Source organism: Chenopodium quinoa, unplaced genomic scaffold, assembly GCF_001683475.1.
Source record: "Chenopodium quinoa cultivar QQ74 unplaced genomic scaffold, ASM168347v1, whole genome shotgun sequence".
NCBI lineage: Eukaryota > Viridiplantae > Streptophyta > Magnoliopsida > Caryophyllales > Amaranthaceae > Chenopodium > Chenopodium quinoa.
In genome coordinates this window covers 2,870,647-2,897,257 of record NW_018745063.1, presented here as the reverse complement: position 1 = coordinate 2,897,257, position 26,611 = coordinate 2,870,647, and the positions used below count along the sequence as shown (strand labels likewise).

Genomic DNA, 26,611 nt, shown 5'->3' with positions numbered 1-26,611 from the left:
CAGAAAATCTACAAGAATATGAAGAATATAAGTAGAGAAAGAATTTAGCAAAAGCGATATTCAAACCTCAAAAAAATTTTAGCCAAAAATGATTAGTGGAGAATTAGTCGTAAAACATGATAAACATTATATAAAAAAAATATGGGGAAAAAAATTAAATTGAAGTACAAGAAGAATATTAGAAGAGAGAGAGAGAGAGAGAAGAGAGGAAAATTAGATAAAATAAAATCAACCTAAAAAATGAGACGAGATTGAATGAGATAGTTGGGAAGTGGATGCATTAATTATGTATAGAAAATACAAATCAGATTTGAATTTTGATTTAAAAATTTGGTTTGAATTTTGAATGAATTATTAAAATATAATATCTTTGGGCCCAATATCAATACCAATCAAGCAATGTCATGTCAGAGTTTATACATGGCCCACATAAGCCTTTACCGAGTGTAAGATAAAGAGATAAAAATAGGAATGCATGTGATGAGGAGAGAGATAGAGAGAAATGACAAACTAAAAAAGAAAGAAAACAATAGTTGCAAATAATGTGAGCATTCATTTCTTGCAAAAGCTGCAAAAAAAATATGAAACAGAGGTAGTATTACTTTCTCTCTCCTCTACTTTGTTCACCCTACATGCATAACATTTTTTTTCAATAAAATTGTACATTCAATCATTGAAATATTCCAATATACTTGTACTTTACATTATTTCATAATAACCATGCATAATTATATTGTGTCTCATGAGTTGAGAAAAATGAATTAAATAATGTAAATATTTTTCAAATAAGAAAATAAAGCAAGTATTTAAAAACGATCGGAAACGAAAAGTAAAACAAGTACTACCACCATTTCATAAAATTTGCAACAAACTTTGTTGCACATTCCCTAAGACAAAATTTCTTAAGTAAAGATTAGTAAAAAAAAAAGGGCAAGTGATTAATTAGATGAGAGAGAAAATAAACACCACTGGCACCCACCTTGTAATCACCATCTCACCACCATTAATATTTGAAACCCCAACACAACCATCCAAAATCCACCCAACCAACTCGCACCACCAATTAAAGCCCCATGTCATCACCAACGACCACCAAAAAACCCACCCATAAACCTCGCACGACCACCAGCGACCAACCGACCACCTTACCACCTCCAGCAAACCGAAACCCCAACTAACTCGTACATCCACCATCGACCATCCGACAACCAATGAACCAACTCACACGACCACCAGCAACCAACCACCAACGCACCGAAACAACCACCTTACCACCTCCAAAAAACTGAAACCCCAACAAACCACCACTAATTTAAATCTGAAACCCCAACTTACCACCACCAAGGAAACAAATCGATGTCCCACCTCACCACCACAAATATCTGAAACCGCACTTTATAACACCCAAGATCCAAAACGCAGCACCACCAAGACCTCACCTCGTATTGGTTAAAATAAACATCCAATTTCAATTTTGAAAAGAGGCGGCAGCGGCGACTTTGAAAAGGGGAAAAGAGGAGGTGGATGTGAGAGAAGAGATGGTGCGGTGGATCTAAGTGGTGGTGGTTGTGCAGTGGTTGTGCGGTGGGATGGTCGATAGTGCGGTGGATCTGAGTGGTGGTAGGTGATGGTGGTGTGGTGGTTGTGAGAGAAGAGAAAAGAGAGAATAGGGTTGGTGCCGTTGGTGGTTGAGAGGGAGGAGAGAGAAAAATTGGTGATGTTGGTGGTGGATATGGTTGTGAGGGAGGAGAACGAATGTGGGTTAAGGTTTTAATTATGGATAAATTAATTTGGGTTCACGAGTTAATATGTTTTTTTATTGAACTTAAGTAAAATTTAGTAAGGGTATGGTGGTAATTTAATACAAAAAATTACTAAAAGAGGAAACTTTTGGTTTGTTGCACATAATGTGTAGCTTCCATTTTGTGAAATTGTTGCAGATTTTATGAATCGGAAATAGTATTTAAAAATGATAGGACTATAGGAGTATTATTTTCCTAAAAAGTAGGAATACTAATTACTAATAAGGGATGTTTATGTAGTACCAAATATTTGTTAATCTACCTTTTTTTTTAGGAATCTACTTATCCTTTTCTAATGCATCATTCATGCAGTCCACGTTGTACTTATTGTACTATCCCAATCATAATTTAAAATTTTAATTAATTAATGTATACTATAAATAGATACACTTGATTTAACAATCAAATAGTCCACGTTAACAATCAAATAGTCCACATTGTACTTATTGTACTATCCCGATCTTAATTTAAAATTTTAATTAATTAATGTATACTATAATTAAATAGATACACTTGATTTAACAATCAAGTACTCCGTAATAAAATGGTAGATTTATACAATTTCGTAAAAGAAATAACACCAATGACTCAATAAGAAAAGGTAAGCAAATTGGAGTATCTAATACTAAATACTCCGTAAGTCATATATGATACGGAGTGTATCATGTAAACAATACGGAGTATACAATAATAATATTACTCCATTTTTTTGTTTGCATATATAGGGTGGTGGAATTCAAGATACAGTTCTGACATGCTTACGGAAGGCCAGTTTCATATCATTAGTAATTTTGATGTTGGGAAAACACGGGCTATTTTAGGCCAACACACCATCTTTACAAGATTAATTTATTAAAAAATATTTAACCGTGCTATTGTTAAGAAGTCATTGTATCTAATGTTAATGTATATTTATTTTGACTGATTTTTAACATTTACATTATCTTTCAATTATAAGTAAGAGAGAGAATAAATAACCAAAAATTTGTAGGCGTTAATTGGGATACATTAGTATTAAAATTGTGATAAGAGTAGTTATAAATGATGGTTAGATAGACAAATAATTCATAATAAGTGATAACCACAAAGGTCATGATTAGCCATTGGATATTCTATTATGTTAAGGATCGGTGAGTAGACAACAGAAGTAAATTAAAGATTTAGTGATTGATAAAAAAAAAATGGCAAAAGCTAATAAACGTCCCGAGGGCGTTGGATAAGGTAGCTAAAAGTATAAAGATTAAATTAAATTAACATTAATTACACCGATCGACGTGTAATTTTGTCATGTTTTCCAAATTAATATTCCCTCCGTCCTTTAATACAATGCCTCTTTTGAGCATTTATTCCTCACATAATAAAGAGAAAAAGGCATTGTATTAAGGGACGGAGGGAATACCATTTTAAGTATATTTTAATTGTTTATCCAACGCTCCGGGGGTTCGTTAGCAAGATCCTAAAATAATTAGCACAAAGCAAATATTTAACGTGGAAAGTACTACAAGGGAACTCTCATTATAGGAACTCTCAAAGGAATAGTATAAAAGAATAATAAGGAGGTGAAATACTTATCTGTATGGTATGACTTCTTGTGTATATCTAGGTTGATTGAATGCCTATGACGTATATTTACAATTGAAGATAGAGTTTGGAAAAAATGGGTGGAAGATTTCAAAAATTCCTATATCATTTCTGTATTCATAATATTATAGAACGTTCACAAGCCAAGTATTCATGTTGTTTTCAATATCAATAATTCTCTAGAATGTTAAAGTAGATAATTCTAAAGAAAATATGACCAAGAACTAACCTTGTTTGATTTTCCTTAAAACTTTTAAAATATGCATAAATACTCTATCAAAATAATGGGCCTATTAAAATTTGGGCCACACCCAACATATTATGACTATATTTATTGTTTCCTTTAAAATCCGAGAAATTACCATCTGAGTCCTCTTATGGTCAAGCAAGTACCCTACTTGTATGAAAAATAAATATGGTTCTGGTAAAGCAAGTGAAAGGGCACAAATTGCTTGGCAGAAAAGCCTGCGAAGGAAAATAAATGAGATTAGCAAATGCAAATTGGTTTAAATGCAAGTTCAGATTAGCAGAAAATGAGGTCCATTCACATTTCATGCACTACACTTCACTTAAACTCTTTCGACTTAAATAGATCTCTCTCTTTATTAATTCCACTTTTGTGGTTTTTTGGGTTACCACCATAAACCCTGGCCATATATGTGGGACTTCTCTGTCAACCGATGTTGAGCACTTGAGCATGTGAACATCAAAAGAATTAAATGTTTCAACTTTCAAGCACATTACTTATTTACTTACCAAATATTGAATAATAGCAACGACATACTCCCTCAATTTAACTTTTCTTGAGCAATATATAGTTTTAGGATTTCCTCTGTCATTAAATAAATATAGTCTTTAAATAAATACTATGTATAATCTTATTGATACTTGTTGAAATCATTATTTATTAATATTCAATTGTTATAAGTTTTACTTATTGATTATTGAAGATATTATCGGTCTAAGTATTGCACTGACATACATGCACAAAGCAAATATTTCATTTATTTAAACACGGAAGGAGTAGTTAGTACGGAGTAGTTTAATTAATTTGAATAAAAAAGAATAATTTCAATAACATCACAATATAATCTCTTTCTTTCAAAAAAAAACCCTCTGAAGAAACCAAAATAAACCAAAAATAATAATACTATTATTATATAGAACTATACAATACCAATTATAATGCAAATGTATCTAAATCTATCACCTTCACTTTCTCTCTTCTCTAACACCCTATCAAATCTATGTTCAAATGGAATTTGAGTAAATGGTCTTTTGGCCTTGTTTGGGAGTTAGCTATTAATTGTTAGAGATTAGCTTATTGAGTTAGTTGATTTTACAAGTTGATTGAGTTAACTGATTTGACTAACTGATTATATAAGTTGTTTGTGTAAAAGTGTTTGGTAAGTAACGGTTAGCAATTAGCTGTTTCAGAGATAAAATAACCAAAAAGCTATAAGCTCTTCCAAAAAGCTCCTAATATGAGCAATGGCGGAATTAAGGAGTAGTCGAGTAGTTTGGTTGAAATAAAACACCCCAAAAAAAGGAATGATGTTACAAGGGACTTGAAATTGGGCCCTTTAACATATTGTTTCTAGCCCACTACCAACTTAGTTAAGGCAAACTTCTTGTTTATTTCTTACGCTCAACTTTATACGAGTATAACTATTTTCCTAGTTTTTTTTCCTCTATTTTTTTTTTCCGAAAGTGGGAGGACAATGGTCCCCCCCCCCCCTTATTCCTTCGTAGGTCCGTCCATGAATATGAGGTTTTTGAAAAAGAGCTTTTTTATCTCAAAACTCTTTTCCAAACCTCTAACTACCAAACACCCCAAATAGCTTTTTGAGTTGGTCAAACCTCTCTTTCCTCTCAAACTTCTCTTTTTCCCTTAAACCTTTAACTCCCAAACACCCCCTTTGTTTCACAAATAAAATCTTGTTTATCACCATTCACCATTCTAACAATCGAAAACCATCTTCATCTTCAAATGTAATTATTTTTTGTCGCGTACTCACGTGTAATACATATTACTCCGTATTGGATAAGGAATTGTCATGTCTCAGACCCTCAGGTGTTGAGAGGGGATAACACGTGATACATATACTTAAAAAGAAATATACTAGATGAAGCCCGTGCGATGTACGGTTTATTTGAATTTTTTAAAACATTTTTTCTTTTATTTTGTGTGCTAAAATTTGTTACATATTTAAATAAAATTCCTAATATCAAAAGATAATATTTTATATTTAATTAGTTTAAATTAAAAAATCGCATTCGCCAATTTTGCTTACATGGCATTTGAATTATTTAATTCTAAAAGAAAATAATAATCTCTTATTTGATTGGCTACAACTAAAATTTATAGTCTTACGTGGTGTGCTAAGAAAATTAAATCCTATGTGGCTCTCTAAAAACTCGAGAAAAAACTCCCCTTTATATATATACTAGTTTGTATCTCGTGCGATGCCCGGGTTGTTTATGGACTTTTAAGAAAAAATTATTTTATATTCAATTTTGATTGAAAATAGAATTCTAAATTAACTTTTTTTGCTACAAAGTCCATCTATATTTATCCAACGTGGTACAACACTTGGCGAAAAGTTAAAATGCTAAATGATGTTGTCTTGTGGCCTAATTATAAGTTTATTATTTGGTATTTTATCGAAAATAAAACTCTAATCAACAATCTTATTCTAAAATTCTATCCTAATTTGATTGAAAATGGAATTTTTAACTAACGTTTTTATCTTATAAAGTCTATCTAAATCTATACAAGGTGGCGCAACACTTTGACAATTTTTATCTTATGAAGTTTATTTAATTTATCCAACGTGACTCGACACTTGGCGAAAAGTTAAAACGCCAATTGTCGTTGCCTCGTGACCTGGCTAAAAGTTTAGCTTTATATATTAGTTATATGATATTAGATTTTTAATATTTTGGTACTATAAAATAAGACACATTTATACATACATCTAGGGTCACTTGACAAAATGATAAATTAAAAAAAAATTCACCGATAAGAATATGCAACATTATATTAAGAAGTCGATATGTAGTTTAAGGAAGATTTTAGACGAGGTACACATTAAAAATTTATACTAGTACTTCGTTTAAGTTACCACCGATAAGAGAGAAGGATTAGATTGAGACGATCTAAAATTAATTTGCTCATTTTCTTTAATCACTTCATATAATGCAATGCTAAGTAGGTCTGTTGCAAGTAATACAAACCCTTCTTTTTTACCAGTTTATTTTATTTTCATTCCGCTTCCCAAATGTGAAGGTATCAAGCTGATAATTACTGATACTTGGGGGGCGTTTGGTTATTGTATTTTTGGGATTGGAAACAGATTCGATTAAACCGATACTATTACCATATGTCTGGTTCGAAGGCATGATAACAATTACCATTACCCCTTATTTGTTACCTCTCAAAAACTTAGAGCAGTAAATACCCTTACCCTCCTCTTAACAAATATCCTTTCTATAGTTAAACCGAACAAATAAAAAGGTAAAATGATTCATTTCCCCCCTCTTATTTGTTTTCTTTCCACTCCGTTTTCATTTTCCGAACCAAACGCTCCCTTGAATTAGTAGAGAAAATTTAGTGACAATTATATTCTAGAAAAAATTAATTTATTTCTCCAGAAAGAATGAAAAAAGGTTGACTTTTCTTCTGCATGAATATTGCAAACTTACGCGTCATTACCCGAAAGCTATTTCATCAAACACAGTCACAATCCACAAACCTTAAATACTACGAGTAGTTACTTTGAAACTAACCTCTAACAACTATTAGTCGACAACTAACAACAAATTAAAGCCTAATAGTTAACAATTATAACTAGTTTTGTCGAACATGACTCGAGTTTTGGGCACCAAAGAAGCAAGACCATCCACCCCAAAACAGGAAGTAAATACAGAGTAGTAATACTACTCCAGTAAACAATGAGCAGCTTTACTGCAAAAATATTTACTCCAATTTGACAGATTTACAGCCCAGACTCCTTTATTACATCCTCAACTGTCCTCGCCCCATTACCCTCAATATTTCAACCCTATACTTACCCTCCTTTCCTCTCTTCCATTTTCATTGTCAAAGTAAACAATGAAAATGGGGTTTACAAAACATGTACTGGTTTTTACTTTTTTACTCTCTGTTTCGGTGTTTCGACGATGTTATGGGGAACCTCTGGTACCCATACTTTGCATATTTGGGGACTCTGTTGTTGATTCAGGCAACAACAATGGCCTCTACACTCTCATCAGAGCTAACTTCCCTCCGTATGGAAGAGACTTTGTCACCCATCAGGCTACTGGAAGGTTCTGCAATGGGAAACTTGCTACTGATTTCACTGGTGAGTCAACTTAATCATATTTCTCTGTTCTTTTTGTGTGAGTGTGTGTGCGTGCGCGCGCGTGTAAAGTGTAAAAAACCTAATGGGTTTTATGTTTTGTGGTTTTGGCAGCTGAGAATCTGGGGTTTACTGCGTATCCACCATCTTATCTCAGCCAAGCAGCAAGAGGAAAGAACCTACTTATAGGTGCTAACTTTGCGTCTGCTGGTTCCGGTTATGCTGAGAGAACAGCCACCTTATATGTAAGTTTCATCATCCCACTGCATTAAAAGGGTGAAAAATAATCTTTGCATGCACCCATGCAAAAAACTTGTCTCCGTTTCTAAATGTTCTTACTTTGACGGTAATTATTTCAGAAGAAAAAAAAAATTATATTGAAGACTTTTTTTTCTTATTTATGACTAATTTTGTGGGGGTATGTATTTATAGCGGGCGATATCATTGACACAACAGTTGGGGTACTACAAGGATTACCAGAGTAAGGTGACAAAAATGGTGGGGAGTGAGAAAGCAAAAGGGATGTTTTCAGGAGGAATTCATATTCTGAGTGCAGGAAACAGTGATTATCTACAAAATTACTACATCAACCCTTACATCTACCGACAGTATACACCTGATCAGTTTGCTGATATTCTCATGACCTCCTTCGCTAACTTTGTCCAGGTCTCTGTCTCTCCTTATCTCGTTTATTTTGAAATTAGACATTTAGACAATGAATTTTGGATCTACTTTTAGGTGCAGTTTTTTTTTATGTATTTGGGGACGAAACATACATATTTTGTGCTGATAAATCAATATTCACTCTAAGATGGGTCATATTTTTGAAAAATATAATACTCCATTAAGATATGCACTAAATTTGGAATAGATATAATAACAATGCACAAAAATTTACACACTGGATTAGTTGGTGAATAAAAAAATAAAAGTTGTTTCAAAGCATCAAAGCAAATGAACACTTTTGAGGGTAAACACACTCCTTTTTTCACTCCACTTTTAGCCTAACAAAAGCTATACTAACTCAATATTGATATACTTTTACAGACGTTGTATGGACTTGGAGTAAGAAGGATAGGAGTAACGAGCTTACCGCCAATGGGGTGCTTGCCAGCAGCCATTACCCTCTTTGGAGGAGGAAGCAACCAATGCGTAGCAAGGCTTAACAAGGATGCCGTTTCATTTAACAGCAAACTGAATGGCATGGCACAGAACTTGCAGTCAAAACACTCGGATTTGAAATTGGTGGTCTTTGACATCTACCAGCCTCTCCTAGACATTATAGCACATCCCATGGAAAATGGTAATCTCTTTTTCACCACATCTGGAATGCAAAAAAAAGATACAATAAATAGATTTCCTGTTATATAACTAAAAAATAAATCAAAAAAAGGTCTGATAAGAATAACATAGTGATGCATAATCTTGTTATGTTCACCTTGCTGTATGCTTTTAAAATCAATCAGTATATAATTTTTAATTATAAGCAATTAAAGAAATTATTGGTTAAGTTGGTGCATTGAGGAAGCACAACACTCAAACTGTGTCAACTAGATATAAGCAAAAGGCGGTAGAATAAAAAAGAATCCCAATGTTGCAGACCTAATGAGACTCCTTAAACTAAGTTAATCTCTAAATATTCCTGAAAAATAAGCCACAATTGAATGATTTGATATTTGCGTTAAATCCAGACTATTTAAATAAATATACCTTTACACCACACTGTATCTAATTAGTCTTCCATTGCCAATTTTAATCAAGGGCATCATTAAGGGTAAGCTTAAAAAATAAAAAAAAAATAAAAAATAAAAAAACTTATAGTAAGTGACCTATTTTATGACAAATTGACAACCCAATACATAAATTTGTTAACGAAATAAAAGGATCAATCCTAAGCGATAAAGCTTAAGTTAGAATATCAAGTCCCATGTTTTGAAGCAATCTACTTGGTGCAGGTTTCTTTGAGTCAAGAAAAGCTTGCTGTGGAACAGGAACAATAGAAACATCCCTGCTTTGCAATGAAAGATCTGTAGGGACATGCTCCAATGCCACCCAGTATGTTTTCTGGGATGGGTTCCATCCCTCTGAAGCAGCAAACAGTGTGTTGGCCGGTGCTCTCCTTGCACAGGGATTTCCCCTGATAGGTTAAATCATCAAGAAACACTTCTAGTTTTCCTTACAAATGCAGAATGGAGCTTGGGCCACTCTGCTTCTCTGGCAGATATACTATATTTGGAGTGTAATTTGAGAGCTAATTAATTTTGCTCCTTGTAAAACACGGGGTTAAGTAAGAGTTTAGCAGAACTAGCTGTTGAAGAAACACCATCATATAGGTATATATGAAGGTTCCGTCATCACATCCAGGACAATTCATATTAGCTTTCCACCCTTTGATTATCATCAGTTACAATGCATCTTTTCTTGTTTCTAATTTCTCTTTATTGTTTTATTGTTCTTTTTCTCTTTTTCACCCGTTTTACCCTTGGAGTTATGGGTAGGATGACTGGGTAAGTAAAGCCAACATCACATCAATCGCTAATGACCATGAGAAAGTATATAAGCATTCTAACGAAAGAGAGTCTCCATCTATATTTCAAAAATTACTTGGACAGGACTTCAATTAGCAAATTATGTGACATATCAGCCCATGCTTAGAGGGAAAATAATCACAAGAAACCGAGCTGGATGGATAACATTTTTTTTATTTTTTTTATTTTACCAACTACAGATGGCAGAAACTTTAAGGTCAATATACAGAAAAATAAAAGCTAATTGATACCTCACGAACTGGTAAGCAACCGAAACCACTCAAGAAAGTTCAAACCCTGCATTTGAGTTGATTGCATACTGAAGCTTCGCCCTCAATGTACTAGCTCTTTTATAGGTAGGAAGCTATAACAAATTAAGAGAGCTAGAGTAAAAAAATAAGAGTAAACAAGATATAATTAAGCAACAAGAGTGTTGTAGCATGTAGAAGCGGAGTATGTTCGCAGCAAAGTGGCAACTACGTAGCAATATATAGGTGTTCTTGAGTATACCTTTAGAGTGTTGTAGCATGTAGAAGCGGAGGGTAACCGCTCCACATCCTGTCCTCCAAATGCTGCCCAAAGAGGTACATCACATGCAACCTAAGATTGGATAACGTAGCAAAAAACACAATAATTTTGGTCATGTATCCAGTACAGAGTTGTAACACTAGTATCATCATTATGTATTTTATTGCGAAGTTATCCGAACAAATGAGGCTAGCTAGGTAATCCAAAGTCATGGAATACCTTATGGATGGTAAAAGTTGGCTGCAAATGTTTGAAGCCAAGTAATGGAGCTCGTGAGCAACTTGTAACAAACTTAAGAAGCATACACCGTTCTTTCGGCTCAAATCCTGCCAAGACCTATCAGATTTTATCCAGAAAATATGTAAGCTAAGCAAGTCGAATCCAGCCTTAAATTACAATTCATTAGAACCACCTCCTCTGTTCTTTTATAATTGCAAATTTGCAACACAGGGAGGAGAGAGAGGGGGGGGGGGTTGTAACACCTTTTTAAGGAATCCATATGATGATGAGAGAGATATAAAGAGAAACCTAAGTGATGAGGAAAGAATCACACATAGAATTTAATGTCAATTAAATTGAAACTTCTTTACCAAAGACGCATCATTTTCCAACTACTTAGGATACTGAATATTTCAAAACGTTGGAACAGAATAATCAATTGCATATCAGAGTGCATATCAGTTTAGCTATGTTGTAAATAATTTTTTAATTGACCGAACTGAAATCATCTGGTTTAACAGTGTTTTCCAAAAACCCGTGATCTTTTCCAAAAGTTGCATCCCAAATTACCCCGCATTGAATGCTACACCCCGTGTTTCACTCAAAAGTTACTTGCTATATAATGAGACATAGTGAAAAAATCCCCATGTCTCCCTAATAATAAGCTCTAAGCCTCTGATGGTCTACTCTTAACTATTTTAATAGCTTACAAATATGATAAAATCCTAAAAGACTTGGAAATCAAAGTCACATCATGACAACCACCACATGGTTTGTAATCAATGCATCAATTCTGTTACCACAACAATGTGACCGTTCCCGCAATCTCAAATTCTCGGCTAAAACCCTGTTTTCAAACCATGTGAAAGAATATTAAATCTTGGAGTAATCTTTTAACATCTGATCGCTAAAGTATACAACCCTTATTTCTTTCACTCAATGATGCTTCAAAATCAAGATTAAACAAACAATGTTTGCAGATCACCATACATTTTCACTTCCCCAGCACTAGATTCATTCTCTATAATTAGATTTTGTAAAGCAATAACAACCACACAGATTGCCAAAGCAATGTCGGACAGCCAGGTACTACAAGATTTCTACAATTTTTTTATTTAAATCATATTAACATTCCATGTACATGCAGTTGAATAGCATGCTTTACCACCAAGATTTCAAAGTTAAAAGATTTACTTGATTAGAGGTTTAACAGTTTAAATTTGAATAACATTGATTCACACTAACAAAACAATATAGATACCACTAGCTAAGCAAGTGTATGGATTACAAAAACTAAATAGAAAGGATTTTCTATATCTAGTGCAATGTATAAAAAAGCTCAAGGACCAATGAGGCAATAAAGGTCCTGCTGCGCTTTGGTGCGCCTCTTTAAAGTGAGGCGCACATTTTAAAACAGCTAAAGAAATTTGCTTACGTGTGCCTTGCCTTAAGCCAAAAAAAGCGCTCAACCCTAATCGCATAGCACCTAGGCATGCCTTTTTATACACTGATCTTGTGCATTAATGCGAGCCATTAAAGATGCAGCAAAACCTCACACGAATATAATGGTTCCTGATATAGCTGTCAGCCTTGTTGACCCCCTTGCCTACATTAGTCTTTTTTGTTGATAAGCACCTCATGGAGATTTTTTTTATTCATAGTTTCAAAATAAAAAAATGTCTCTTTGGTTCAAGGCTGGCATGTGGATAAGAAGTTAAGAGGAACAAGTACATGGTTGTTCATCCACCCCATTTCTTACTTTAACCAAGGAAAAGAATAACCAACATGGATAGAATGTGTTTGCGCAAACTACTTTTATCTTTTACTGGAACAAATTGATAAAACCACAACCACAGAAAATCTAAATAAGATGAAAGTACCTCCCAAAAGAGTTTGACTGTTCGACTTCCCTCAGAGTACCCACCAGTATACCGTGTATTTTTCCGCAAATCATCAACATCAATATCATGGTTGCCACCTGAAAGCAACTGTGGAGAATAAATTCATTGTTCAAATCAAATATATGATATCATTATTAGTTATAGCTACAACAAATAATTACAAATGGCATTAATATGTGTATGTGAGTCTGTTAGTGGGAACAAGCAAGCAAGGATGCATGTGCGTGTTTAATTTCAGGAAGGCAGCTACTTTTCATTCCCTAGTTCTTGTTATTTCAAGTTGCAGGGGTAGTTTTCAACATTATGCATCAGACCAGGACACCAGGCAGTTTGTTTTAGTATTTTGAGTCAACTAAGCAAATGCCTCATGATTAATGATAATCAGCATCACCAAATTATTATCACAACAGATATGTTCTCAGTTTGAAAAGGTTATAGCCAAATCCAGATACAATGATGTCCTCTTCAAAATTAAAGATAACATCAGAGACACTTTTTGCAAATAGAAAAAGTTACAGCCAAGTCAATCCAGATTTACAGCTGTCCACCTCTACCTCTTTTAATAAGAAGTATATAGATAACATCAGGGCCACTTTAAGAGAGGTGCCATGGTTACAGTTCAAGAGTATTTGCAAATCATAGGGTGTGTAATGATGATTACATATCTTTGCTATATTTCAAGAGTACCTCATATATATTCCAGCATCAAGAAGCACAGGATGAAATATAATACCTGATTAAATTCACTGGCATTAAACAACTTCAACCATGATGGTGAAATGAGATCCGTTAATCCCCTATAGAATGCATTTGATAGTGGCAAGATCTGCAATTTTACATCACATCTCAGTAAGTTGCATGAAACCATGTTCAACAGCCTTCAGGCCCTTGAAAATACAATCAGTTCACTGTAGACAATCCTAAGTACCTGCCGATTAAGTTTATAATCTGCCATAGCATGAATGTATTGCAACTTATTTTCATTTGTCACAATGGTGTCTTTGCCGCCAGGTCTAAGCTCAATGATGTGCATTTTTCCCAATAATTCCTCAGTGACAGTAAAATCAAGTGAAAGTTCCTTAACATCACCTTCATAATTCTGCAAACAAGGGTACAATCAAAAGTCACACAAACCTAAGACTAAGCCTCGGAGTTAAGACATATTAAGTGGAATAATCTACCATCCATCCACATGATCAAATGATAAGCGATAATCAACAGCATTATATTTTGTGTTTTTCTGCGACTATATTCCAATGCTAAACATGGAACATGTAAGCTGCGACCATTACAATCTGAACATATTTGATTTCAAAAAAATGGTTACAAGGCACGGGTATATAGTCCATTAGTCCCTAAGAAGTAGACAATCTTTCATCAGCCAGGACAGAAAAACAATTACATTATGACTTGCACTTTAACTTTAAGTCCTCATGAAATTGGAAATTGGGTTGTCTCTGGAAGCTGGTCACAGAAGCCCGTAGAAAAGCTAGGAAGACCAACTGATGCATTAATTAACCAAAGTCCCAAACCATACCATAAGTATACAATGACCAACCTCATTAAGTTCTGTGAGATCTGAAAGCAGCTTAAAACCTTGCAATCTGATAAACATGGGGACATAAAATATTTGCACTTCCCTGAAGTGATGGCATTACAGCTCTAGTGCTCTACTTAACTATACGAGCACAATATATACCAGGACATATAAAGAGTTCCCAGCCTTTTACTGTAATAACTTAGGCTGCCTTCCCAAGTTCCACAGGTCCACAACACATTTGCTGTGAAACATAAATCATACTTGTATGTTTGACTTAACATCCTCTACTCTCCTAATAAGACGCTTTCATCAGTAGCGTAAGAAATTAAAGCAAGTATGACAATCTACAAATGGGATAAAGTGCAATGAGAAAAAGTAGAAAGAAATTCAAGCAATGACACTCATGAGAACAAGACCTGGCAAACGGGTCATTCGGGTCGAGTACAGGTCGAGTCATTTCGGGTCAGCTAACATTTGGGTCAGGTCGGGTCAATTCAGGTTTATGGTCGGGTTAATCTCGGGCCGAGTATTTTCGGGTTGTTCATTTTGTGTTGATAATGTGGATCAAGCTCAAATCGATGATTTAATTCGGTTTGTGAGTTAAGTTACGGTTGGGGATGAAACAGTTTGAGTCATTTATGGCACTAGACGCTTTTATGTTTTATTTTACTTATTAGGTAATTTTAATTCGGAACATTTAGGGTATCGGGTCAAGTAATTTGGGTCAACTTCGAGTCGGGTAATTTTTAGGTGTCGGTTCAACTTCGGGTCGGGTTACTCGGGTACAATAAAGTCAGGTCATTTAAGGTATCGGGTCAAGATGGATCGGGTACCAGTCGAGTAGATTTCGGTTTTTGGGTTAATTTCAGGTCGTTTTTGGGTCACAGGTCAGGTCATTTGGGTAGATTGCTAGGTCTAATGATAATTGCTCCATAGACTCTAGTCTATCCATACTATAATTGCCACAAAATCATAAAAAAAAATGCCCATATTTCCTTTCAACTATAGTTGCAAATTGCAATTGACATGAAAACATCATATTACACACTGTTAACTTTTTTTTTTTTACTCACCTTCCATAAAAATCATCCTATAAAGCACGTCAACTTTCAATGTGGCCTGAGAAATATTAAACCAAGTTTTTCTCATCTAACCAGTTTTTATTTTAACAAAATAATCATCTAGAGACTTGTAATGTTGTATTATCCAATTTTGGATTACAATGACTTAAATCACTTAATACAAAACCAGCCTACTAGTAGTAGAGACTTGTAATGTTGTATTATCCAATTTTGGATTACAATGACTTAATACAAAACCAGCCTACTACTAGTAGTAGAAGTCGTTGTTGTAGTAATTGACTTTTTGAAATCAATTGACTTTTAAAAATTGTGATTATTGTATTGTAGGTCATTCATCTGCCTTTTTGATTAGGAGTCTTGAAGAAAACAGCCTCTTTTTTATATATGGGTAACATACACGTGTACATCTAAAAACCTTTACCCACTCACCTTCAACTTTGCTAGAGACATGTGGGTAATGATATTAAGTTCGATCTTATAATAGAAAATAAAAGGTACATAGAAAATAAAGCTTTTCAACTTTGCCTCAATTACCCTCAACTTATAAACATAAGCATTAGAAAGTCTATAAGACAGTCTTCAGTTATAAATTGATCTTTCATTTGTGGCCCATATCTTTAATATTTTTTTAATTTTTTTGGAACTTCATGGCTCAACCTATGATGCCTATTGTGTCACAAGTTAAGGGTATGGAAGATAATTGAGGCAAACTAGCATCAACCAAAAAGAAATTACAGATGTTGTGTAAAGTAAACCAAAGAAAGAGTTATTGAAAGTACTGTTTCCTTTCCCTCTGTTGCATAAAATTCCTCCCACTTTCCATTTGGAGCCATTCCTTAAAATTTTTCCCTATTTTCTGTACTTATTGGATCTATCAATGGGAAGGAATTTTGTTAAACAAAGGGATTATATTTAAATTTTGTCTCCCAATTACAGCAAATTCTTTCAACAGTTTTTCATGAGGCTCAAATAAATAAAGTTTTTTTTTAGTGATGTAGGATATATCACAAACAAGGTTTCTTTTACTTGCAAGATTATCTCGACTAAGATATGCATCTAGAGAGTACGCAAAACCTAAGAGTTGTATTTCCTTCCCATTTCAACATAAAGCAATAAAATAAATAGTCTCTTACAATGTAAATTCCATGTGATAAACATATAGTCAACAACTTGACCAGTGTTTGAAAAAGTGCGCCTAAGGCGCTTAGGCGCAAGGCGATAGGGGGTAAGAGCTTTTTTGGGTCTGGGCGAGGCGTTTTCAATTAGGTGCACCTGAGGCGCCCGAGGCGCACCAAAAGCGCATGAGGCGCACCTGAGGCGCACTTGAGGCGCTTTTGAAGCAATTTTCTGCCAATTTTTTTAACTTTTTATACAGTGCGCCTCTTTGCACTGAGGCGCACCTAGGCGCTGCAAATCCCTTATCGCCTTAGTGCGCCTTGAGCTTTTTTATACATTGAACTTGACAACATAAAGAAATCAAAGTGAAGATTTTCAAAAACAGATTAATCCAATATTAAGTTGATTAAAGAAAAATGGACTTCAAAAGATAATTTTATTAAGCTTTGTTAAGTTTTTTTTTTAAAAAAAAAAAAACATATTCTGCTCTTGAGAAGCACTTTCCAGAAACTATATCTCGAGAAATTTTGAGATGTTTGGCCACATTATTATAGATGTAATTTTCAGAAAAATAAACTTTTTGATGTTGTTTGGACCATTATATACTTCCAGCTTCTTGGAAAATGGAGAAAATGAATCCAAATTGATCCATTTCTAAACAAAATAGGCCCATACTCCATCTCTATTCCATAATCCATCCTCTCTAAAGTCTAAGTGGTCAAGTCCACAGGCAGCCAACCACCATCAAACCATCATTGTCACCTCCAGAAAACTGCCACACAATAACCATTGCAACCCAACTACCTATCATATCTATCTTTCCACACCCCATGCGCTTTTTTCTCTCCCTCGGGTAAACACAAGAAGAAATGAGGAGATGCACCTGTGCTTCTTTCTTCAATTTGAAAAAATAATAAAAGAAAAAGAGTTTTAGAGGTAAAGATTTGTGGGTGTGGTGGAAAGTTTTAAAGGTTGTTGCCATTAGAGTAGAAGAAAGGATGACAATGGAGCATGAAGTTATTTTTCACAAGGGCAAGGAGGGAATTCATGAATTGTGGAGGGTGTTTTGGACTTGGAAAATTTTCATTAAAAGATCTTAACAGCTCCCCGAGAAAATGATTTGAGAAGCTCCAATTTAAAGCATCTACTTCTAGCCCTCCTAGAAGTCATTTTAAGTTTACTAACTACTTCCAAATATGTAGTGTTTGGCTTAGTTTCAGCTACTGATCCCTAGAAACTCTCCTAGAAGCTTGGCTAAACACTACCTTAATCAGGTCAAATGCCATGCAATATTTTATTGTTGCTTTTATATCTTAGAATTGTCAAATGGCTACATGTCCGGCAAAAAGACACCAATTTTATGTTGCTTTTTCTCCACATCTATTCACAGTTCTGCTACTTACACATCATACACTCCACAGGTTTTTTTACTCACAAATAGGCAGAAAAAGGCTTTACAATGAATGATACTAAAAGAAAAAAAAAAATCAATCTTACCTTGACATACATCAGATTTCGATACAGCTCTGGGTCAAGGGTAGAGAGTTCATCAAGAAAGCAATAGCGGCCCAAAAGCTTTTGGACAAAAACATGTGAAAATGAATAATCCAGTAAGATTTCTTCATACAGAGCTTTTCCAACAATTCTTCCAACGAATTCAATCATCTGGACACCATTTTCTTGAAATCTTGCAGCAGTATTGGGGATTAACAGTCTCTCAGAAGTTGAGGTCTGACAGAACAGTCCATACCTTAGGATCAAGAATCCAAAACGCAGGCTTTACTTACATGAAAAGAAATCAATTACTTTGATTATAAGATAAGCATGCAGACAACATACTGTGGGTCAAACGCTGCCTTTGCAATGTCAGTTAAGAACTCCTTAGACAAACCACCGTAATCCAGGCCAGCCTCAGGAAGACCACATTCACTAACAAATGAAACATGTATAGATGATTTTAATCTTGTTCCCAGAGAATTCAATTGCTGAAATCCATCTTCAATTAAATGACCCCTACGAACTACAATCGCAACGGATCGCTCACCAGGGGCATTGAGTTCCCCGGCCATCCTGCGAGAAGTCTTGTCCATTTTGATGAGCTCTCTAAACATCTGAACCCTGCCAATGAGGTAAACAAGTAAATATTATGACTAGTTTAGACTTTGGAGTAGAAAGACACAAAATCTTAGGCAGATATCATGTAAATCTCAGACTATACCAAAAATTTTCAAGAGTTTCAACTGCCTTTTGAGCCTCAAACCTAAACCTATCATCCCCCCCCCCCCTTCTTTACTAACAAATTATATAGGTAGGGCAAGTACAAAAGGAGACCACATGTCCGTAGTAATGGATGAGATGATCCCATTAATAGAAATTATAAGAAGAGGATCAGCACAGCTACAGAGGATCTCATACAGGTTTATGCTAGGAATTAGTATGGATTTTGCTAGGAATTAGCATGGATTCTGACATGATTACAGCTCTAACTATGGCAGAAATTAGGGAAGAAAAATGCTGATGATATTGATAATATGTGAATTACAGGTGTAATAACGATTAGGGGACATCTATGAAGATATTTCGTACACCTCATGCTTCGTGTCATAATTGGTCATAAAACTCTAATTTCAAGGAGAGGACAAGTGCCAAATTCACATGTAAACACAAAGATCTGCAATCATATTACCGGTCTTAATTTCATTCTAAATTCTTGCTCATAGTGTGAGAACTTAGAAATCTATGCCCACCTTTCTTCAAAAGGATATACATGAGGAGTCACAGTTATAAAAGAACCCATGCTTGGAAAGGTCAAATTGTCATCTGATCTGACTTCTGACTGAACTTCATGGGTCCTGGCAGCCATAGCAATAGGAGGCCTACTCTTGCGAGCTGGTGAAAGCCACAAAGATGGAGGGCAAAAACAATGTCTGCAGTCCCTTTCGTATAGCATTTGTAGGCATCTAGATGCTGCATCCATAATTGGTTTATTTTGCCGATCTGTATTATGAAGCAAGCCATTATAAACAAGTGTATTTAGCATTGATGCAATCTTGCGCTGCTGCTCCAAGGAGAAAGGAACCTATGTTACACAACAAGATGCCCAATATTAGTAATAGAAACAAATCAAACAATAGATTGTAAGATCTACAACCAATAAATAATACTCCCTTCGTCTCTTTTTATTCTTTACATCATGACTTTTATGGTCAACTTTTTAAATTTTTGACTTTAAATTTGTATTATTGTAAACATCAAAACCATATCATGTGGGATCTTGTTAAATCCAGCTTGAATATATCAATTTTTAGATTGTTTATTCATATCATATAGAATATATACGTGGTCAAAGGTGTGCATTGGAGACCATGAAAATCAAAGTGTAAAGAATACAAAGGAATGGAGGGAGCAGCAGATACCTGTTTCTCATAAAATTCAATATCATCAAGAACCAAGAGCAGGTGTGCATATGTGGCACAAAACAGATGAATTAGACATAGTTTTTCCTTTGAAATGCTTTCAAGACCGCATTTTAAAGATTCTACATCCCACATATCATCCAGATTGGTCTTTATCTGGCTGTCTTCAGTTTGACTGTCAATCCCAACAGAGCTATTATCTGCATCTGTCTGGGATTTTCCACTAATTTTATAAAATACATTAACCCATTTAGCAGCTCCATCTTTACTAGGCTGTTTTTGTTTTCTCTTTGAATTCCCAGCAGACTTGTTCCCATCCATTTCAGTAGCATGGTACAAGTCATCTCCAGAAGCTTGAATGGCTTTAGGAAATAGAGCATGCTCCATTGCTCCCCAGATGCTGACCAAAAATCCAGGAGTAAAAGATAGCATATTAAGAACTGGTAATGGGCCGAGCATCAAATTCAAGGCTGAATATATTCTGATCATGTAAGAGTAATAATGAGCAATATCAAGCAGATCCAAAACTTTAATCTGTTTTAGATCTGACTTTGAAGTAAGGGAGTCATTTTCATTTGTGAAAGCACTGCTCTTTGCTGCGACCATGAGCTTTGAAAGATGCCACTGCTGACAAACAGGTCTCAAAAGGTCCATGTAATTTAAGGATCCAAAGGTCATTTCCGCCATATATTTATACATCCTAGAAGAATTTCCATCCTCCAACAGTTCTTGCCTTTCCTTTTCTGCAAATCGATTTTTCTCAATCTCGGTAAGGAATCTTTCAGCAAGGATATTGAGAACTTGAACATATCCTGCAATGTCTACACCATCAGTAAAGCTGCTTGATTCAGAGGAGCCATTTTCTCTCCCTGTTACCAGGCTTATAATGTTTGAAAGAGCCCAACCAACACAGGGTATATCATTGGGATGCAAAGCTCCAGAGAGATCCATCCTTGAATATTCCATCAAGATTTTTTTATTTAAGATCTGCCATCACCTGCCATAAAATGATCAGCCCTCTGAAGTTTTATACTGCAAGGTCCTTACATAGTTATTTCAGTAAAACCTCTTATCACAACAACAGAAATTCCATTGAGCAGAGAAGCATTACAATGAGCAGATAAATTCAAGAAAACAATTTTAAAAATTTCAATCACACACACCATCAGAAAGAAAACACACTAAGTAAGATCCCATGAGCATGAGCCCAGAGAAGATAAACATAATCCAATAAGAATTCTGAAGAAGACTCCAGAAACAAAGAGATTCTCTCTTTCTATGGTTTGAAAGAAAAAGTCCCTTTGTGCCATGTGTAAATACCTTCCTCACTTGCATCTCTACTGCCAAAGAGAAAAAGGAAAGAGACTGAAATAAAAAAGAACATCTTTATCATACTTTAAACCCCCCTCTACACCACTATCAATTGTAACCTTCTTTATCAAACTCTCTCTACTCTGTGTGTGTGTGTGTGTGTGTTCTACCCACCTTATTCATTTTATACTTTTTTTTTATATTGCAAGCACCATTTATAATCTTCCCCACCATTCTCCACCTCTTTCTTACATCCATCAACATTATTACTCCATCTATCTTACTAAATCCACCTTTTTTTTACACCCACTCATCTTTTACTAACATTTTTGGAATAAAGAGCCACCAATAATAGTGTAGAACAAAACAAACAAACAAAATGGTGGGAGTTAAATTATTCAGAATGATCCACCAGTCCACCACTAGTATTGATGAATAACAATTCAACAACATCAAAGTAATATTATTAGCAGGCCTTATTACTCACCAGGAGAGTCTGAAAGCAGGGCAGTAAAGTAGATTTATGACTCAAAGCACGAAGAATCACAGCTGGGATACATTGAACCAGCCAGGGTACTGTAAGTATGAATAAACAATACTGTTCTGCAGCACATTGCACATCTACTGGTAAAAAATCCTTTTCATCGGTGTTGAATACCAGAAATGGTCGCAATACTAAAGTTATTGCACTGGCAGTGATCAAGAACTTATCATCCTTCTTAACAACACTTTGTGAAGAATTAGAAGAAGCACTCAACTTAGTCAAGTACCTCCCAACAGATCTATACAGGCCACTTTTGTCACTGCCAATAAATCTAACCAAACCCTTTACTGCACTGTCTGCATCCTCATGTTTTTCATCAGATATGCACTTCCAGCCCCTTGAATCAGCAAGGGTGATAACCAAACGCATCAATAATGCTGTAACAGCAACAACTTCACTACTCCCTAGTGAGTAATTATCATAATCCACAAGTATGAATGAGCACAAAGAGACTAGCTTCTTTCCTTGATAATTCCACATGTGTTGCTCCTCATTTGTACCAATTGCCAAAGCGCAGAAATTTATATTTAAGTCTACCAAAAGAAAAATTGATAAGAAGACAAATACAGTAATAACTTGTTATATGTACATGATAAAAACTACAGAGGATAAATAAGTTATTTATCATAGAGGTTGTCCACTGTACAATACTTCTATAACCAGAAAAGATGAATTTTAAATTCAATCTTTTTTTTTTTTTTCCTTTTTCTTGTTCATCCTAAAAAGAAAAGAGGTAGTTATAGGCAACTAAATTTCAGAAAAGTGATCAAGAAGATTCTTGGCACATCAAAACATGAACCTCCACAGGAAGTAGAGGCACATTAGCATTCATGTTATACACCCTAGGTAGAAGGCCATCATCAGAGCTTTGGGAAAAGCATTGACATATTTTGGCAAAAATTAGAAAATTCAAAGTCGCAAGTATCCCCATATACTGCAATCTAAGAATTCAAATTTAGATTAATTATTCGTACAACCCTTAATGAATGCTACGTTCTTGAGATATTTTGTTTAAGAGCTTATTCCACTTTCACTAACAATGCCCAATGATTTCCAACATACGATGTCCTATTAAATAGTTACAAATGGTAATCATATAACTACACTTCTAATATTTGTTTTCTTGACAAACAAGAACCCATTATTTCATTTCTATTAACTCCTTGAACTACATGCTATATCACCATGATACAAAGTGTTTCACTTCACCTCAATTTTTTGGCCCTTATTCAAAACACCTTTTCAAATAGGCATGGGGATGCAAATGGGAATTTGGGTAACAACTAAGGGCAAATCTGCTCTTGACTTTTTTTTTTTTTTTTTTTTTTTTTTTTTTTTTTTTTTTTTATTTTTTTTTTTTTTTTTTTTATTTAACAAAGCTTCATTTCCTAATACAAAAGCATAAACATAGAGGTCGCAAGATTCGAGTTTCCACAATATGACAGGTTTCTTTGGAATAAAGAGAATGGAGTCAATGTGGACTCTTCTCAAGCACCATATAATTTCAGGTAAGAAGATGGGTTAGAAGTATCACAATGTATCAAATACACATGTTTGTATCAATGTGTGCATGCACACACGCACGCACAACATAAATTACTAATACTACATCTTAATGGTTTTATATAAGGGTGCCCCAAACTGCACTAAGTGCAAGTAAACTTCATCAATTTCAAGGATTTTCTCAATCTGCTACAGATTGAGGGTATTTAATCAAATGGATTAAAATTGAAAAGTAGTTTGGGCCAGATAATTTGCATACGTGAAGGCCTTTCATAACAACAAATTTGCAAGATGTGGTAAAGGGTTTGGGAAGTTTAAAAATCAATGCAGGTTAATACCCAGATTTGGATGTAGGGATGCAGTAGAGAGAAGATTGACCAAGAACTATATGTTAGGGAAACTGGATATGAGAGGGAGGAGAAGCAAGATAGAGAAAATTTCATGCTAGAAGATATGTCATAGGTGTGATTCAGAAAAGAAAAGAATTACACAATTCGTCAAAGACTTGGTATCCAAGTCAAATTGGATGCACAGGAGCTGCAAAGATGCATAGTTTGGACAATTGTGGAACGATGGGAACTTTGAATCTTTTTTTTTTTTTTTTTTATAATCATTCCAGGAAGTACTCTTTAACTCCCATGTTTATTCATGGAAGAAAGATATCCGTATGTCAAAGTTTATAAATTTTTCCTTTCAAAAAGTTTCTCACATGATGCAGATCTCGTATAACACTCAAGTAAAGAGCAAAAACTCAGATAAGGCAGTTCACTATGATGGCAAAGTATCAGACTGTCATCTCACTAAGATAAAATATAGCAATGTCAAATTCAGACACATATTATCATAACCAAGAAAGTTCAAATAATAAAGAACTCTAGCACACCAAATCAAAATTAAAATAAGAATTAACAACATCTAGCCAATCAAAATAAGTACACAAACAAATAAAGTTACCTGTCGAATTTAAATTTTCCAATAATATCACAAAACAACTACGCATAGAGTTCACAGCCTGGCTTTGGACAGTGCGCCGTCTGAGAGATAAATGGGTGATAAAATATAGGAAGGGCCTCAATAAATAGCAAGAAATCCATGTTTTACTCATTGGCCTAGAAGCATCACGTATGGAGAGATCCCATTCTTTTTGAAACTCTAATGCCACTCTCATTGTCACACTGTAGCGCCGCCAAACCCTCTGATAACATTTACAAGAAAGTTAGCTCAATTAAAAGGAACCTGGAAAACTCTTAAATGCTCCTTGTAGTGACCTTTCACCAGACACACAAGCAGATACAGTACAACAGCATATGAAAAACAAGGCGGCAATTCAATAACAAATACAAGAAAGATTTGCATACCAACCAATTAACCAACATGTCGTGTATGAATCAATTTTTAAAACCATGAGGGTAGATTCAATCGATTTAGAATATAAATCTTCCTCAGCAACAATCTTGTTATTTACATGTTTGGGACTGCACTGCAATAAGTTTTTCCTGCAAAACGGTAGGCCATGCATTGCAAAAGCAACTATCACTATATCCTAAATCATTCTTAAACAATATTTTCCACCATAATGCTTTTTCTTGATTATCATGTAGCCAATATGCATGTAATATCACGAAATGCCTCCCCTCGTCAATAATGGTCAAGGGTCTCCAAGGAGAGTTTGTGCTAGTATTAGCTAGTTAAGGTGCAAAACTCAATTTAAGAAACAGATCTAAGCTAAGATTATAATTATAGACCATAAATCTTGGATCACAAGGTGCTGAAACTCCTGAAAATACTAAATGAAAAGGGACAATTCCAAAAGTTACGGTTTGACCCACTACATTCCAAGGTATTAATCTAGTGACCTTGAGCGGCAGTAACCTTTAATGCCCAAGTACCAGATGAGATGTAGAAAAACTAAATAGAATTTGTCAAGTATCTTACGAAACTCTTACATCACATCTTGACACTTATTATTTTCTATGGTCAAAAGGGCTATAAAGCTTGCATTACTCTCTGAAGGACCTCAAAAAGATGACATGTAAGAATAGCTAACTCCGGAACTTACATAAATACGAAGATCAATGTCATCATAGACTAGGAATATACCATACAAGCGAGCTCGTTACAAGGCAAATAATGCAGTGCCAAGTTGTTTAAGAACTCTAGCCGACCTTAAACTACTAGCCATAGTTACCAACATTTAGCACTAACAAATTGTTCGCGCTGTAAACACAATCATACAGGCGGCAATAATCGTGTCGAAAACATAACAAACCTTCTAAAAAAAACTAAAAAGGAATTGCTACTTTCCATTTTTCCAATCTATAATCATAAGCACAACATTTTGCCTACTAGTACAATCAAATTTGACATTCAGATTGCAAACTATGTGACATTGATAATCAAAATAGCAGATTACTTAGATCAATCCGACCGACAAATACGAATAAAGCGTAAACAACGAAAAATGGAGTACCTGGATAAATAGAGCAGCGGAACTAGCTCGCCGAGCATAATTCCGGAGCTCTCTTTCATGGGAAACCTTCTCAAGAAGGGCAACCCTTGTAATTTCCTTCGAACTTGCTCCTCGTAGTGAAACCTAAGAAATTGCGTCCAAATTTAACAAATTTGAGATCAAATTTTGACCAAAATTTACAGAATTTGATTTTGAAAGCATATTTGTGAAAAAATGGGGGAAATTATGGAAATTAGAGGCAAATAATGTTCAAAATTGAGAAGAATTTCAGCAGGAGATAGGAGAGAGAAAGAAGAAAATATTAATTTACCAGATGTTTGTTGAGATCATCCATGAAAATTATGCGATCATCTTGCGTTCAAACGCTTCTGTTTTGAACTTTTGATTGATTTGCCAAAGGAGCACCAAACTCACCAAAACTAAGTTACGGAGTACTTTCCTTTTAACTCGGTCTATCTCTAGTCTCTCTACTCTACTAGTCTACTCTACAATAATAACAACAGTTTTAAACATGATTGCTAAAGGGGTGTTAAATACCGCCAACAAATTTTATCAAAATCGCCGACATTTAAGATAAATGGACACCAATACCCTTACTATACCTCCACACATCTTCCTTTTTTCTTTTTTTTTTTTTCTCTCTCATCACCGGTAACCACCATAACCACCACTCCCCAACCACCATCAACCGCAACAACAACAGATGAAG

At 34.8% G+C, this 26,611-nt stretch overlaps 2 protein-coding genes across 3 annotated transcripts; one reads left to right on the top strand and one right to left on the bottom strand.

Moving 5' to 3' along the window:
- The first annotated feature begins 7,102 nt into the window (after positions 1-7,102).
- Positions 7,103-10,147, top strand: LOC110709273 (GDSL esterase/lipase At5g03820-like). The gene is made up of 5 exons (XM_021887488.1): positions 7,103-7,747; positions 7,859-7,989; positions 8,177-8,410; positions 8,792-9,047; positions 9,700-10,147. The coding sequence occupies exons 1-5, from the start codon at positions 7,498-7,500 to the stop codon at positions 9,891-9,893; spliced, it is 1,065 nt and encodes a 354-aa protein (XP_021743180.1). The 5' UTR covers positions 7,103-7,497; the 3' UTR covers positions 9,894-10,147.
- LOC110709272 (E3 ubiquitin-protein ligase UPL7-like) lies at positions 8,564-26,368 on the bottom strand. Of its 2 annotated transcripts, none has more exons than XR_002508896.1 (15): positions 26,213-26,368; positions 25,903-26,025; positions 24,387-24,627; positions 21,873-22,462; positions 20,075-21,061; positions 19,406-19,737; positions 18,498-18,776; positions 18,156-18,408; positions 13,849-14,019; positions 13,654-13,746; positions 12,900-12,997; positions 11,020-11,136; positions 10,783-10,872; positions 10,524-10,636; positions 8,564-9,068 (listed from the first exon to the last, which is right to left on the bottom strand). XR_002508896.1 is itself a non-coding variant. In XM_021887487.1 (15 exons), exons 1-14 carry the CDS (start codon positions 26,234-26,236, stop codon positions 10,553-10,555), a joined length of 3,492 nt encoding a protein of 1,163 aa, XP_021743179.1. In that variant the 5' UTR covers positions 26,237-26,368; the 3' UTR covers positions 8,564-9,068; positions 10,524-10,552. The 2 variants fall into 2 exon arrangements, 1 of the variants encoding a protein (XP_021743179.1); XM_021887487.1 differs by having other exon boundaries at positions 12,900-13,007.
- Between the last annotated feature and the right edge of the window lie 243 nt (positions 26,369-26,611).